The sequence below is a fragment of the Pipistrellus kuhlii genome, unplaced genomic scaffold (assembly GCF_014108245.1).
Source record: "Pipistrellus kuhlii isolate mPipKuh1 unplaced genomic scaffold, mPipKuh1.p scaffold_m20_p_14, whole genome shotgun sequence".
Lineage (NCBI taxonomy): Eukaryota > Metazoa > Chordata > Mammalia > Chiroptera > Vespertilionidae > Pipistrellus > Pipistrellus kuhlii.
The window spans coordinates 896,987-909,845 of record NW_023425449.1 but is presented as its reverse complement, the minus strand read 5'-3'; the positions used below and the strand labels follow the sequence as shown (position 1 = coordinate 909,845).

General features: G+C 69.0%; 1 protein-coding gene across 3 annotated transcripts in view; it reads right to left on the bottom strand.

The window, feature by feature from the left end:
- AGO2 (argonaute RISC catalytic component 2) overlaps positions 1 to 12,859 on the bottom strand; it is a 33,237-nt gene that overhangs the window by 1,777 nt on the left and 18,601 nt on the right. For all 3 annotated transcript variants that reach the window (XM_045581284.1, XM_036437517.2, XM_036437516.2), the window contains 14 exons: positions 11,550 to 11,670; positions 9,951 to 10,132; positions 9,201 to 9,337; positions 8,714 to 8,848; positions 8,434 to 8,521; positions 7,477 to 7,744; positions 7,251 to 7,373; positions 4,878 to 5,011; positions 4,048 to 4,232; positions 3,545 to 3,704; positions 1,925 to 2,015; positions 1,353 to 1,547; positions 675 to 809; positions 342 to 443 (listed from right to left, as the gene is read on the bottom strand). In XM_045581284.1, the coding sequence (XP_045437240.1) occupies positions 342 to 443; positions 675 to 809; positions 1,353 to 1,547; positions 1,925 to 2,015; positions 3,545 to 3,704; positions 4,048 to 4,232; positions 4,878 to 5,011; positions 7,251 to 7,373; positions 7,477 to 7,744; positions 8,434 to 8,521; positions 8,714 to 8,848; positions 9,201 to 9,337; positions 9,951 to 10,132; positions 11,550 to 11,654 (2,040 nt within the window). In that variant the 5' untranslated portion in view covers positions 11,655 to 11,670. The remainder of the gene's footprint in view (positions 1 to 341; positions 444 to 674; positions 810 to 1,352; positions 1,548 to 1,924; positions 2,016 to 3,544; positions 3,705 to 4,047; positions 4,233 to 4,877; positions 5,012 to 7,250; positions 7,374 to 7,476; positions 7,745 to 8,433; positions 8,522 to 8,713; positions 8,849 to 9,200; positions 9,338 to 9,950; positions 10,133 to 11,549; positions 11,671 to 12,859) is intronic.

Here is a 12,859-nt window from a genome sequence, read left to right as displayed (position 1 = left end):
GGGTTTCGGACCCGAGCCCCTGTGCTGGGCGGCTGGAGACCCCTGGGACCACCCTCTTTGCCGAGACAGACGAGCCAGAGACACGGGTGACACGCGTGGACCCCGCCATGGGTGTGAGCTCCCCAGGCAGCCCCTCGTCCCTCACCACCTTTCCCTCCCGCCCTCCTCCCCGCTGAGTCCTCCCCGCCTGCTGAATGCCAGGCCCGGGGCCCTGCCCCACCAGTGCGCCTGCCTGGACCCGATCTCTGAGGTGCACCAGCTTCCGGCGGTCCCGAGCCCTGAGTGCCCGCTGAGTGCCCGCCCCGAGGGCACGCCGCCGTGTCTGCTGGGCCCGTGCCCACCTGGATGCCAGCGTGGCTGCACAGGTAGAAGTCGAACTCGGTCGGGTGGGTGATCTTCGTGTCCACGGTGGTGCCTGCTGGAATGTTCCCGCTCTTCCCGACCTTCAGGGACACAGGAGCGTCAGCCCGCCCGCCCGCCGCCCTGAGCCGGGCCGGGCCTGCCCCCACGGCCCGCTCAGTGCTGTGAAGTGACCCAGACACTGAGCCGGCTGCCGCTGAGGCTGCTGCCAACGGCCCTCTCTGAGCCACCCCCGGCCACGGTCACTACAGCCCGTCCCCGCGGACCCGGGGGCCGCCGAACGGGCTGGGCGCCGCCCGCTGCCCGAGACGCACCCGCTCGTTCTTGTCGGTGCAGAAGAGCCGCGTGTGGTGCCGCTTCTGCACCACGATGAAGGTGATGCCCGGCTGGTAGTCCTTCTCCAGCTTGATGCAGGCCTCGCGGATGGCCAGCAGCTCGTGGTGCAGCACCTGCCGGGACAGGGCGTCAGGCCGGGCCTCAGGGCTGCTGCCAGGAGACAGCACCGAGTGACACCAGCACGCGACACCGGCTGCAGCCCCTGCCTTTCGGAGCCTGTGCCGTGTGGGCCAGTGTGAGGAGATGGCGCGCAGAGCTGAGCACGGGCTGTGGAGGGCTGTGTGCTGGATGGAGGGCCACAGGTCGTGGGCAGCACAACACAGGCCGCCCGCCCGCCCCCCACGTTCGTCTGGAGCAGAGGGGGTGGCCGAGGAGAGACCTGGCTTAGGAGTCAGTAAGTCCAAACCCCACTCTGACACGAGGCGGCCGAGGGGCTGCGGGAGAGCCAGACGCCCGCTCCGATCCCGGTTTCCACTTGTAAGATGGGACCATCGACCTCGCAGACTGGCTGCCCAGACGCCCCTGGGGTCGGCACCAGGGCGGGAGGCACCGTCTGTCCTCAGAGACCCCCGGCCCGGCCCGGCAGCACCTCAGGAGGCCGGGAGCACAGAGGGGGCCCGGGTTCTGCGCAGGGCACTCAGCGGTGAGGGGCCCACCTGCTGGAACTGGCCCTCGGACACGCCGTCGCGGTAGAAGATGATGCGCGTGGGCTTGAAGCGCGTGGACTTGTAGAACTGGATGAGCAGCTCGCGCACCATGGCCGCCAGGTCCTGGATGATCTCCTGGCGGTGCTGCTGCACGCGCACCGTGGCGCAGTAGCGGTTGGGGTGGGCGTCCATGCTGCCCACGACCTGGGGCAGAGGAGGAGACTGACCCTGTGCCGGCGTGGAGCCGCCCGAAGACGCCGCCGCTGCCGCTCAGTCTGAGGGGCGGCCGAGGGCTCTGGACCGGCCCATAGGGACCGGCCCGGCCGCGCAGGAGGGCGAGGACTGTGTGTGGCTCAAGCCGTGCACACGCTTAGAACAGGGGCCGCAAGCCTCGGTCCCGCGTGCGGCCAGGCCCAGGAGCCGCCCGGGGACGGACAGCGGGCTGCCCTCACCGCTTCTCGGTGTGCTGACCGCCGAAGCCTCGGGCTTCCCGGCTGCTCTCAGGGAGGGCCCGGCCCTCTGGCCGCTGCGGGGCCGTGTCCCCTCCCCGTGCCCCCCAGGCCCGGGGCAGCGGCACTCACGGCAGCGATGGACGGCTTCTTCCCGTCCCCCGCGGGGGGGTGCGTGACGTCGGCGCCCAGGAAGATGACCGGCTGCTGGAACACGGGCGGCCTGCGGGAGGAGAGCGTGAGGCCGAGGCTGGGCAGGGCCCTGGGCGGCCAGCGCACTGGGCGGTGCTCTTAGCCACACATCAGAGCCACTCCCAGCACCGGCCGCCAGAGCTCCGGGAACCCGGGGGAGGGGGGCCAGCCGCTGGCACAGCGCTCACCGCGGGGACTGCCGGCACGGCCTCGCGGACGTCTGCCCCACCGGGCCGCGGTGCCTCCCGCCCGGCAGCGGAGCCACAGAGGCCTCGGGGGCCCCAAGCACTGCGGAGCCGCCCGAGCGGAGGGGAGGGGAGGGGAAGGGGTGCCGCCGCAGTGCCCCAGGCGTGGGCAAGCCCCATCCGCGCCAGCGTGTCCAACCACGGCGGCTCTGCCCCCGGACATCAGAAGCTGCGAGCTACCCCTTTCCCGGCGAGGGACCCGCGGCCACCGGACACTGTCCCCCTCACCGGCACCCCGCCCACCGCCCACTGCCCAGCCTGAGCTTCGGGGTTAGAAGGCTCCTACCGCCCCCTTACCCCCACCCCACCGCGGCGAGGCTGTGAGCAGCAGCGGGAGCACAGGCTCCGCCCCCTCCTGCAGCCTGCCTCCCGCCTGCACCCACACCCTGCGCCCCACTGTTGCTCCCACCCCAGTTCTGGAACATTCCCAACAGCACCCACTGCCGCCGTGACTCAAACCCGCTGCAGGCTCCACGCTCCTCCCACGCTCCCTCGCTCCCTCCCTCCCTCCCGCAAAGCTCCAGAAGCAGCAGGCGGGGCACACGGCCTCCCACGCTGCCATGGCAACAGACTCCTCTTTGCAAGGTCACTAAAGACCTGCACACCACCAGAGCAGCCTCAGGACAAACCTTGGGATCAGGACCCGCCCACTGACCCTCCCCTCCCTTCTCTGGCTCCACTGCCAGCTCCTAACCCCTGACCTGCACAACCTTTAGCCCCAGGCCCCCCCTCCCTCCTGTCTGCACCCTCCCCAGGGTTCCCAGCAGCCGGGCGCTCTAAGCCCCACCTCCACAGCAGGAGCCCTGCAACCAGCATCCCTGACCCCAGACTTCGTCTCCCCTCGAGGCCGACCCCAACCCCGACCCCGATCCCAACCCCCAGCCTCCAGGCGTCCTCACCACCAACGCTGCCTTCTCTCCCCACGGCCCGGGGCCTCAGACTCATCCTGGACGCCCCCTTCCCCTCAGCCAGACCCCTGGTCTCCGAGGCCCTGCCTCTGGGGTGACAGGAGTCCACTGTGCTTTGGGAGCCAGGCCAGCCGGGCCCTGCTCACCCCCGAACCTCCACCCGCCCCTCCTGCGGACACCGTCCGTCCGCACGGCTCTCCCAGCGCCCTCAGCTCGCCCTGTGCTGGCCTCGCCGCGCACACCGGCTGCTCACCCCCGAGCGAGCAGTCTCCATCATGGCTGGGCCGGGCCGGCCCACAGGGCCCCCCGAGCGCCCCCTGCACTCCCAGTCCACACACGAGCCCGTCAGGAGCCCGAGGACAGCCAGGGCGCAGGCCACGCCCGCCGGACAGTGGCAGCCGGCTCACCTGCCCTGTGGCAGCAGGATGTTGTTCACGCCGCCCAGCTTCACGTTGATCTTGAGGCAGAGGTTGGACAGCGTCTGCGGCGTGGTCCGCTGCACGTTCTTCATCTGCACGCACTGGGTGGCCATGCCCAGCACCGTGTCCCCCACGCGCTTCACCTCGGCTGCGGGGGCGGGGGTGCTCAGGCGGCTCTCCGGCCCGCCCGCCCCGCCCGCCTCGCCCACCCCACCCCACCCCGGGCTGGGAGACGGGCCAGGCAGGCTCAGAAAGTCAGAGCCTCTGGGTTCAAGTTTCTGCGCCAGCCTCGCCCTCACCCCTCGGACAGGAGAAACGGGCAGAGCCCAGCTGGAAGCCAGGGACTGGCACTCCTGAGGCAGAATGCCATCTTCGCCCCCAGCGCCCAGGACTCAGGACTTAACAGTGAACACCAGGAAGCCTGCGCACCCTCGGCCACCCCCATCTCGGCTCCCTCGGGACGCAGGCCACTCCTGCCCGCCGCCGCCTACCGTAGACGGGGGTCTTGCCCGGCAGGATGACCACCACCAGCTGCAGGCCGGTGTAGGTGTTCTTGAGGTGCCGGAACATGGGCTCCACGCTGTCGGCGCCCTGGGCGTACTTGCAGAAGCACGGCTGGCCCTGGATGGGCATCCCCGCGTCCCGCGAGATCTTCCTGAGCTGCTCCGTGAAGGACCTGGGGGAGGGGACCGCCAGGTGGGCCTCCGGGAGGAGTCCAGACCCAGCCCAGCGCCGCGCCGCGCACCCACAGGCGCTGAGGAGGCGCCCCAATAAACCGGAGACTCCCAACGGCCCCACGCTGCCCCCACCCCGCCGTGACACTCGGTGCAGAGTGACCGGTGCCGCGCCCACGCCCCGCTTCCTGAGACACAGCCGCCTGCTCCGGGGGGCACTGCCCGCGGGCCCACCCAGCTCCCCGCAGAGCAGAGGGAAGGGGCCAAGGACAGACCCAGGGAGGCCCGGCCCAGGCGCAGCCTCCGCTCGGCTCCCGGGTTCGATTCTGGCCAAGGCATGCACCTTGGTTGCAGGCACATCCCCAGTGGGAGGTGTGCAGGAGGCAGCTGGTGGATGTTTCTAGCTTTCTATCCCTCTCCCTTTCTCTCTGTAAAAAAAGTCAATAAAATACATTTTTTTAAAAAGAAAGAAAATAAGCTTAGTTCACAGAGTCCAGCTCTCTCTCGCCTCCTTTCCACACTTACTCCCATTTGCTGTTTTCTGTCTCCTGGGTGCCGCCCAGCAGGGGGGAGGCCACCCGCCCGCCCGCCCGCCCACCCGCCCGCCCGCCCGCCCTCCCGCCGCGGCCTGGCTGCCACAGGCTTACTTGAGGTGGACCTCGGTGCACTGGCGCTGGGGCGCGAAGCAGGCGATGGCCCACACCTTGATCTCGATGCCCGTGTGGAACTGCTTGTTCCTCATGTCCCACACGCCCTGCACCGGCGTGGCGATCGCTTTATTCTGTAAACGGAGACGGTCAGAGTGAGGACCGGGGAGCGCGGTCCCGGCCAGACGGGCTCCTGAGGCTCCGAACGGAATCTCTGTCGCCCACGCTGCAGGGCCCAGGCGGCTGCAGGGGGTGGACGGACAGACGGACGGATGGGTGGGCAGACGGGTGGGAGGATGACTGGCTGGGTGGAGGGAGGGGTGGGGGATGGGTGAGTGGATGGGTGGGTGGGTGAAGGATGAAGAGGTGAATGGAGGAGTGGCTGAGTGACAGGGATGCTCTGCAACACACGTCACACAGACACACAACTGCGGGGGCCTGATGGCTGGGATCTCCCTTTTCCGTGACCCGCACGGAAAGAGAGATGGATGAACCGGTTCTAAGTGGAGGCGCCAGGGATTGAGAAATATTAGAAATAAAGAGAGAAGACACAGATAGATTTTAAGCTGGGAGCTGGGAGGGCCATGACCTCCTCTGCTGGAGAGACAGACTGAGGGCCTCCTGAGCCACGCAGCAGGGCCCAGGTCCCACCCACTCCTTCCTCCTGGACAAACATAAGCCAGGAACTAAGAACATCTCCGAACTCCCAGGGCGGGAGTGCAACTGGCATGACCTGTCAACGTCAGGGGCCCAGTCAGCAGCAATCTATAGACGGTCCAGGCGTCTTCCCAGGTGGCCCTCTACACCCACAGGCTTCAGAGGAAATACCAAGTAAAAGAGCAAGCGGCAGGCGCATTCACTGTGCCGTCTGCAGCCGGGTGGCCTGGATCCATCGATTCCCAGCGGGGGCACCTGCCCAGGCTGAGGGCTCCATCCCCAGTAGGGGGCGTGCAGGAGGCAGTGATCAATGATTCTCTCTCATCGTTGATGTTTCTATTTCTCCCTCTCCCTTCCTCGCTGAGACCAATTAACAATGACATGAAATAACACGCCTTCCGCACAAGAAGGGGGAACGCCGAGGCCACCGGGCGGCTCCCTGAGGAGAGGCGGCCTCTCCCTGCGACCTTTTTGCTGCCTGCTGAGTCTTAAAACATCGAACATACGAAGGGAAAGACCCACAAACACGTCTACGCCGGCTGGTGGAGCTCCCTGAGCACACGGCCCTCGGTGAGGAGGCTCCCGGCTCCCGCAGCCCCGCCCGGCCGTGCACCGAAGGACCGGCCGCGAGGAGGGGGCCGTGCAGGAGCCCCATGGCTGGGAAGTCAGGCCTTTGCTTGCGCACAGATAAAAGCTGGGGGTCACATGCATGTGTGCCTAACCATGGTCATGGACAACGGGGGTGGGGGCGTACGTGGAGAGGGGTTTGGGATGGGAATGGGGGGATGAGGACAATTATGTGATACCATAATCAATAAATCAATAAAAAAAAAATTAAAACAAACCCAGCTGACCAACTGCTGCGCCCTGGTGGGGGACACCAGGCCCCGCCCGCCCTGATGGGGGTCACCCTGGCCCACCCCGCCCTGATGGGGGACACCCTGGGCCCAGCCCGCCCTGATGGGGGACACCCAGGTCCACCCCGCCCTGATGGGGGACACCCCGGGCCCACCCCGCCCTGATGGGGGACACCCCGGGCCCACCCCGCCCTGATGGGGGACACCCCAGGCCCAGCCCGCCCTGATGGGGGTCACCCAGGCCCACCCCGCCCTGATGGGGGTCACCCTGGCCCACCCCGCCCTGATGGGGGGCACCCCGGGCCCACCCTGCCCTGATGGGGGTCACCCTGGCCCACCCCGCCCTGATGGGGGGCACCCCGGGCCCACCCCGCCCTGATGGGGGTCACCCTGGCCCACCCCGCCCTGATGGGGGACACCCCAGGCCCACCCCACCCTGATGGGGACACCAGGCCCCGCCCGCCCTGATGGGGACACCCAGGCCCACCCCGCCCCGATGGGGGTCACCCTGGCCCACCCCGCCCTGATGGGGTCACCCTGGCCCACCCCGCCCTGATGGGGACACCCCGGGCCCACCCCGCCCTGATGGGGGGCACCCCGGGCCCACCCCGCCCTGATGGGGACACCCCGGGCCCACCCCGCCCTGATGGGGGACACCCCGGGCTCACCCCGCCCTGATGGGGACACCCCGGGCCCACCCCGCCCTGATGGGGACACCCCGGGCCCAGCCCACCCTGATGGGGACACCCCGGGCCCACCCCACCCTGATGGGGACACCAGGCCCCGCCCGCCCTGATGGGGACACCCCGGGCCCACCCCGCCCTGATGGGGACACCCCGGGCCCCGCCAGTGCACGTACCCGGCCCCCGTAGAGGATGGAGGGCGGCTGCAGGACCCGCCCGGTCACGTCCGTCATCTCATCCTTGACCATGATCCCAAACTCCCGGACATAGGGGTCGGTGTTGAAGCTCGCGCTCCTCATCTGGAAGGCGGGACGGGCAGAGTGAAGGTGTCTGCCCAGCCCTGGGCCGGCACGGACTGGCTCCCGCGGGCGCCCGCCCCGGCCGCCCCGGCCGGCCGCTCACCAGCTTGCTGATCTCCTCCTGCCGGTCGGGCGCCGACCGGGCCGTGGCTCTGATCATGGTTGAGGTCTGGTTGTCCGTCAGCTTCTTTATACATCTCTGTCCCGCCACGATGTTGCAGACCTCGAGGGGAAGGTAGGTGTGTTTCTGCTCCTGGCCGACTTGTAAACAGGGGAGGTGGGGGTAGCGCAGCACCAGCTTGTGCCGGTCCTTGAAGTACTGGGCCACCGTGCACTCCACCGTCTGCCCGCTCTCCTGCTGCAGCGGGAACCTGGGGAGGAGGCGCGGCGTGGGCGTGGCCGAGGCAGGGGCCCTCAGCACCCCACCCGGTCACCCGGGAACCGTCCCGGCCGTCCCGAGGCCCCGCCCCCTTCCCGCGCCTGCCCGGCAGCGATCCCCGGCACACACACCACAGCGGACACGGGCCCGCCCACGGAGACCCGCCAGAGGGAACGCCGGGCTCCAGGTCTGCGGCACCCTCGGCCACGGTGAGGGTGGGCAGGGCAGAGAGGGGGGTGCGGGGCTGTGGGACCTGCCCCAGCGCCCACCGGGCCAGGAGACCCTGCGGTGGGGCCGCGCCTCCTGCTTCTCCCCGCTGAACGCACACGCCCCAGGACACGCCGACCCCACGGCCTGCGGTCCCTCCACGGCCCTGATTGGCTGGAAGTGAAGCCAGGGCCGCTCAAGGCTAAGATGGGGCCACAGCCAAGAACTGGGGGGCGGCAGGGGAGAGAAGCCCGGGCTCCCAGCATCTCAGCACCGAGCTGGGCCGAGGAGCCCCAGGTTCCTTCCAAAGGGAGGTTTGGGGCCCCGGGCTAACGTCAAACCGATGGATCGCTTTCGAGTCCCTGTCCCGGGGCCTCTGCGGGGGGGGCGGGGGGGGCCGGGGGGGCAGGGGGGCAGGGAAGGTGGGGAGGGCGGGGGGAGGGCGGGGGGGGCAGGGGCCGGGGGAGCAGTTACGTTTGGTTGCTGGCCGGCCGCCGGGTCACGTTGCAGACGCGGTACTTCCTCTTCATCTGCCCACAGTGAGTGATCTCCACCTTCAGACCTGGCGACAGAGCAGCCCTCAGGGTGGCAGCCCTGCCCAGGCTCACCCAGGGAGGCCTCCGCCTGCACGGCCACGGCCAGAAGGGGGCGCTGGTGGTCACCCTCCTCCGCGCCCACAGGCGTGACCGCCCCGCGGAGAAGGGGGCTCGCTCGCCTGGGGGTGACCCGCCCCCGGCCCCAGGCCCGCACCCACCTTTGATTTCTTTGGTAAACTTGACCCTTTGGGAATCTGTCAGAGGTTTTTGTTGTTCTTCAATACTTTTAAAATCCAGAACTTCACAGACAAACTCGATGACGGGCTGTGCCTTGTAAAAGGCCGTCGCCGAGACTGGAGGGGAGACGGGCAGAGGGTGACGGCCGCCCGCCCTCGCTGGCCGCGAAGCCCACCCTCGGGCCTGGTCACGGGCAGCCCGGTCCTCCCTGAGGGGCTGCCGGAGGCGGCCGTCGCCCTTGGAGACGGACACCCCAACATTCCCAACCCGCCTGGAGCAGGCCCTGAGGGACCCCTGGGCGCAGTCTGAGAATCACAGGAGACGGGACAGCAGTGGGGGTCCACTCACCCCCCGGCAGACCCCTCCCCTCCCCGGGGGCTCGGCTCGGCAGCGGCCGGGGGGAGCTGGCCACACGGGCCCCGCGCGGCCGCAGCCCGGCCAGCCACCGGCCAGGGACAGGCTGCTCACCGTCGATGTTGAGCATCATCTTCCAGAGGGAGGGGCGGACGGACTGGTGGAAGCCGAACCACACCTCCCGGCCCCCGCCCAGCGGGTTGGAGCAGCCCTCGGAGGCGGTGAAGAAGGAGCGGCCCACGGGCGTGTACCTGCGGCAGAGGCTGAGCTCGCACTCCCCTCCCCCCTCCCCCCGGCGAGGGCAGGGGCGACGGGCGGGCCTGCGCCACGGCTCCTCGGGGCCGCCCGCCGTGGGGGGTGCGGACGGTCCCCCGGACAAGCCCAGTGTGAGGCCACAGAGGGCGGGACACGCCCACTCACCCCGCAGAGCGGAAACCAGCTGCACCCCACGGGGAGGGGCCTGCGGGCTGGGCACCCCGGGAATCTCTCACATGAAACATGTCCTGCTGACACTGCTGTGACTGCACCACAGGCGCACGCGCACGCACACACACACACACACACACGCACACACACACACACACACACACACACGCGCGCACACACACACACGCACGCGCGCGCGCACACACACGCACACACACACACACTCGCACACACACGCACGCGCGCACACTCGCACACACACACGCACGCGCACACACACACACGCACACACACGCACACACACGCACGCACGCGCGCACACACACACGCACGCACGCACGCACACACACACACACACACGTACGCGCGCACACACACACACACGCACGCACGCACACGCGCACCCACACTAGCGCTCCCTCAGACAAGGCGGCTCACCTCATGGACGGCAGGTGCCTCATGACCACGTCCAGGGCCTGGATGGTCTCGAAGGGGACACTGGGCAGCCGCCCAGACAGCGCGTCGTGGAGGGCCTGCAGGCTCACGCAGGACACCCACTTGATGGACACCTTGAAGATGCGGTCCTTCCCTTCGCCCGGCAGCGTGACCTCCAGCTCCACCTGGGGGCCCGGCAGGTCAGCTCGCCGCTTTGTCAACGGCAGGGGGCGCCTGCGGGGCCCTGGAGCTCTGTCCTGAGGGAACTCACTAAGAAGCCCGGGGCCCGGGGCCCGGTCCTGGCCCCCTCGGAGCCCACAGGCAGTTCTGCCGGGCCGGATCCCGGAGAGAAGTCTCCCAGGAAGCCGTGTGGTGAGCGTCCACCAGGAACCACCGCTGTGTCCCCCTCTCCTTCTCCCTTCCTCTCTGACACCAATGTACACATTCTAGGGCCCAGTGCATGGAATTCATGCACAGGGAGGGGAGGGGAGGGGAGGGTCACTCAGACCGGTCTGCACCCTCTCCCAATCCAGGACCTTTCGGGGAGTGTCCGTGGGATCGGGCCTAACCGGCAGTCGGATATCCTTCTCGCAATCTGGGACCCCTGGCTCCTAACTGCTCACCTGCCTGCCGATTGCTCCTAACCACTGGCCTGCCTGACTGATCACCCCTAACCACTCCCTGGGTGGGCAGGCCCGCCTGGCTGAGGGCCCTGGTCGTTCTGCTCGTTGCACTGTTTCAGTCACTGGGCTCTCTTTATAAAGGATGCTTTTTAAAAAGAGGATCTGACCAGGCTGTGCTGTCAGCTTCTGCGGGGACGTGTCTCCCATTTGAACAGGGTGGGGGACCCCCCCACTGCCAGGAAAGCCTGCCGAGCCCCGGGCGCAGGATGAGCTCGCGTGGCTCTCCCCCTCACACAGCCTCACAGAAACGAGCACCACACTAAACGCAAAGCTGTGCGCTCCGCACGGCTGTCTGCAGGGGGCGCACCTCCCACGCTGGCAGGCAGGGTCCTGGCACCCCCCGGGACATCAGTGCCATCAGCCCATGCCAGGCAGTGCCCGTGCTATCCGGGCCGTCAGCCTTCAGCGGAGCCTTATCACCCAGCGGCCTGGCCCCGCGCCTCTCCTATCGGCCCCCCCAGACCGGAGCCGCCCGCCTGCTGCCCCCACCCCGCGGGCAGAGCGCCGCCTCCTCAGGGCTCAGAGACGGAAGCCACCCGCAGCCTGAGGGCGCCCTGCGGTCAGCCCGGAGCCGCCAGCTCTCCTGCCGGACGCCGAGCAGCCGTGCTGACCGCTGACCGACCTGCCAAGTGCCAGCTTCTCGGCAGGAACCTGGCACTTCAGGCAGAGCCCTGGCCCGGAGCACACAGGCCTCCGGGACCCGCGAGGCTGTCCCCTCAGTGGACCGCGGCTACAGCAGAAGTCGGCCTGTTTCACTGCCACGGACAGTGGCAGCGGCACCTGCCCAGGGGGCCTGTCTCACACTGGGAAGCCCAGTGGTTTCCACTCCTGTCTCCGGGCTCTGGGAGGGTCCTGACGGCCGGCTGCTCCCCACGGGGTGGTTCCACGCAGCCGGGGGCGGGCCAGGCCCAGCACTCACCTTCTCCCGCCCGATGGGCAGGGGCATGGCCGTGTACAGGTTCTTCCTCCCGTCGAACACAGGCTTCCGGTCCCCGAAGATCTGGGTCTTAAAGTGCTGCACCATGTGCTCCACGATCTCCCTACGGGAATGGGGTTCGAGCCGTGGTCCGTCAGAGGGAGAGACGCGGGCGGCCCCCTCCCCCCAAGGGCCCCCCAGAGCCCGGCGCCATCCCGGCACGGCCCCTCCGCCGGCTCCTGAATTCCTCAGACCCCGAGTCCGCCTGGGTATCAGGTCAGGCACCACCCGCACCTACAGGCCACAAGCACCCGTAGGTGGTGCCGTCGGTCCTGGGCCTTACAGCAGCAGACCCGGGTTCACAGGGGCTGCTCCCATGCGGGGCCCAGGCACCACGGCCACGTGGAGCCACACCAGCGGAGGCCCGACCCCGGCCCCGGGCAGGGGGGGAGGGGGGGAGGAGGAGCAGGGCCACGCTGGCCTGTCTGCCAGCACCTAGGGCGGCAGGAGGCACCTCGATTCAACTCACCGCCACCCACTGCGCTCACACACTGCCTCGCCAATCAAGCCGGACGGCCATGCCCTGCCTGACCTGAGGCCCTCCAGGCAGACGTGGAAGGTGGACAGCACTGGCCGGCAGGAGGCCCCCAAGCTCCGCCCACCAGGAACCGGCAGCTCCAGCTCCCGCTGTGGCCAAGGGAGAGGCCAGTGCTGAAAGCGGGGCGGGGGCGGGACGGGGGCGGGGCGGGGGCGGACGAGGACCTAAAGCCTGCCCCCACGCAGGGGCCTGGGCAGCCCTGCCCGCCAGGAAGCAATAACCACTCCTCTCCCGGGAAACCGGTCAGCCCGCCTGGCCCTGCCCAGCCGGCCGTGCACGGTGCCAGTCCCGGGACCACGGGAGTGGGCGGACCGAGCTCTCCCCCCATCGCCTGGATGGCACCACCAGGAGCACACCAGGCCTCCCGGCCTCGCCTCCACCCGGAGACCACAGCCCCGGCAGCGCCAAGTGAGGCCTCCGCCAACGCCACCCCGTCCCCAACCAGCGGCGCCTCCCGGGCGCTCTGGCCACTGCTCCCCGGACCTCCCGGCCGTCTTCACGCCGAGACCTCACATGGCCTCCAGGTCCGGTGGCTCCGCTGGGAGGGCCCCTCCCCCCCCCCCCCCCCCCCCGCCAGAGAACAGATCACCCCACACCCAAGCTCACCGTGAACGAATGGAAAGGGTGTGTCGCCCGACCATCCCGAGGCCAGCAGACTTTCATCGTTTAAAAATGCACTTTATCACTAATTATCCGAGAAATGCAAATCAAAACA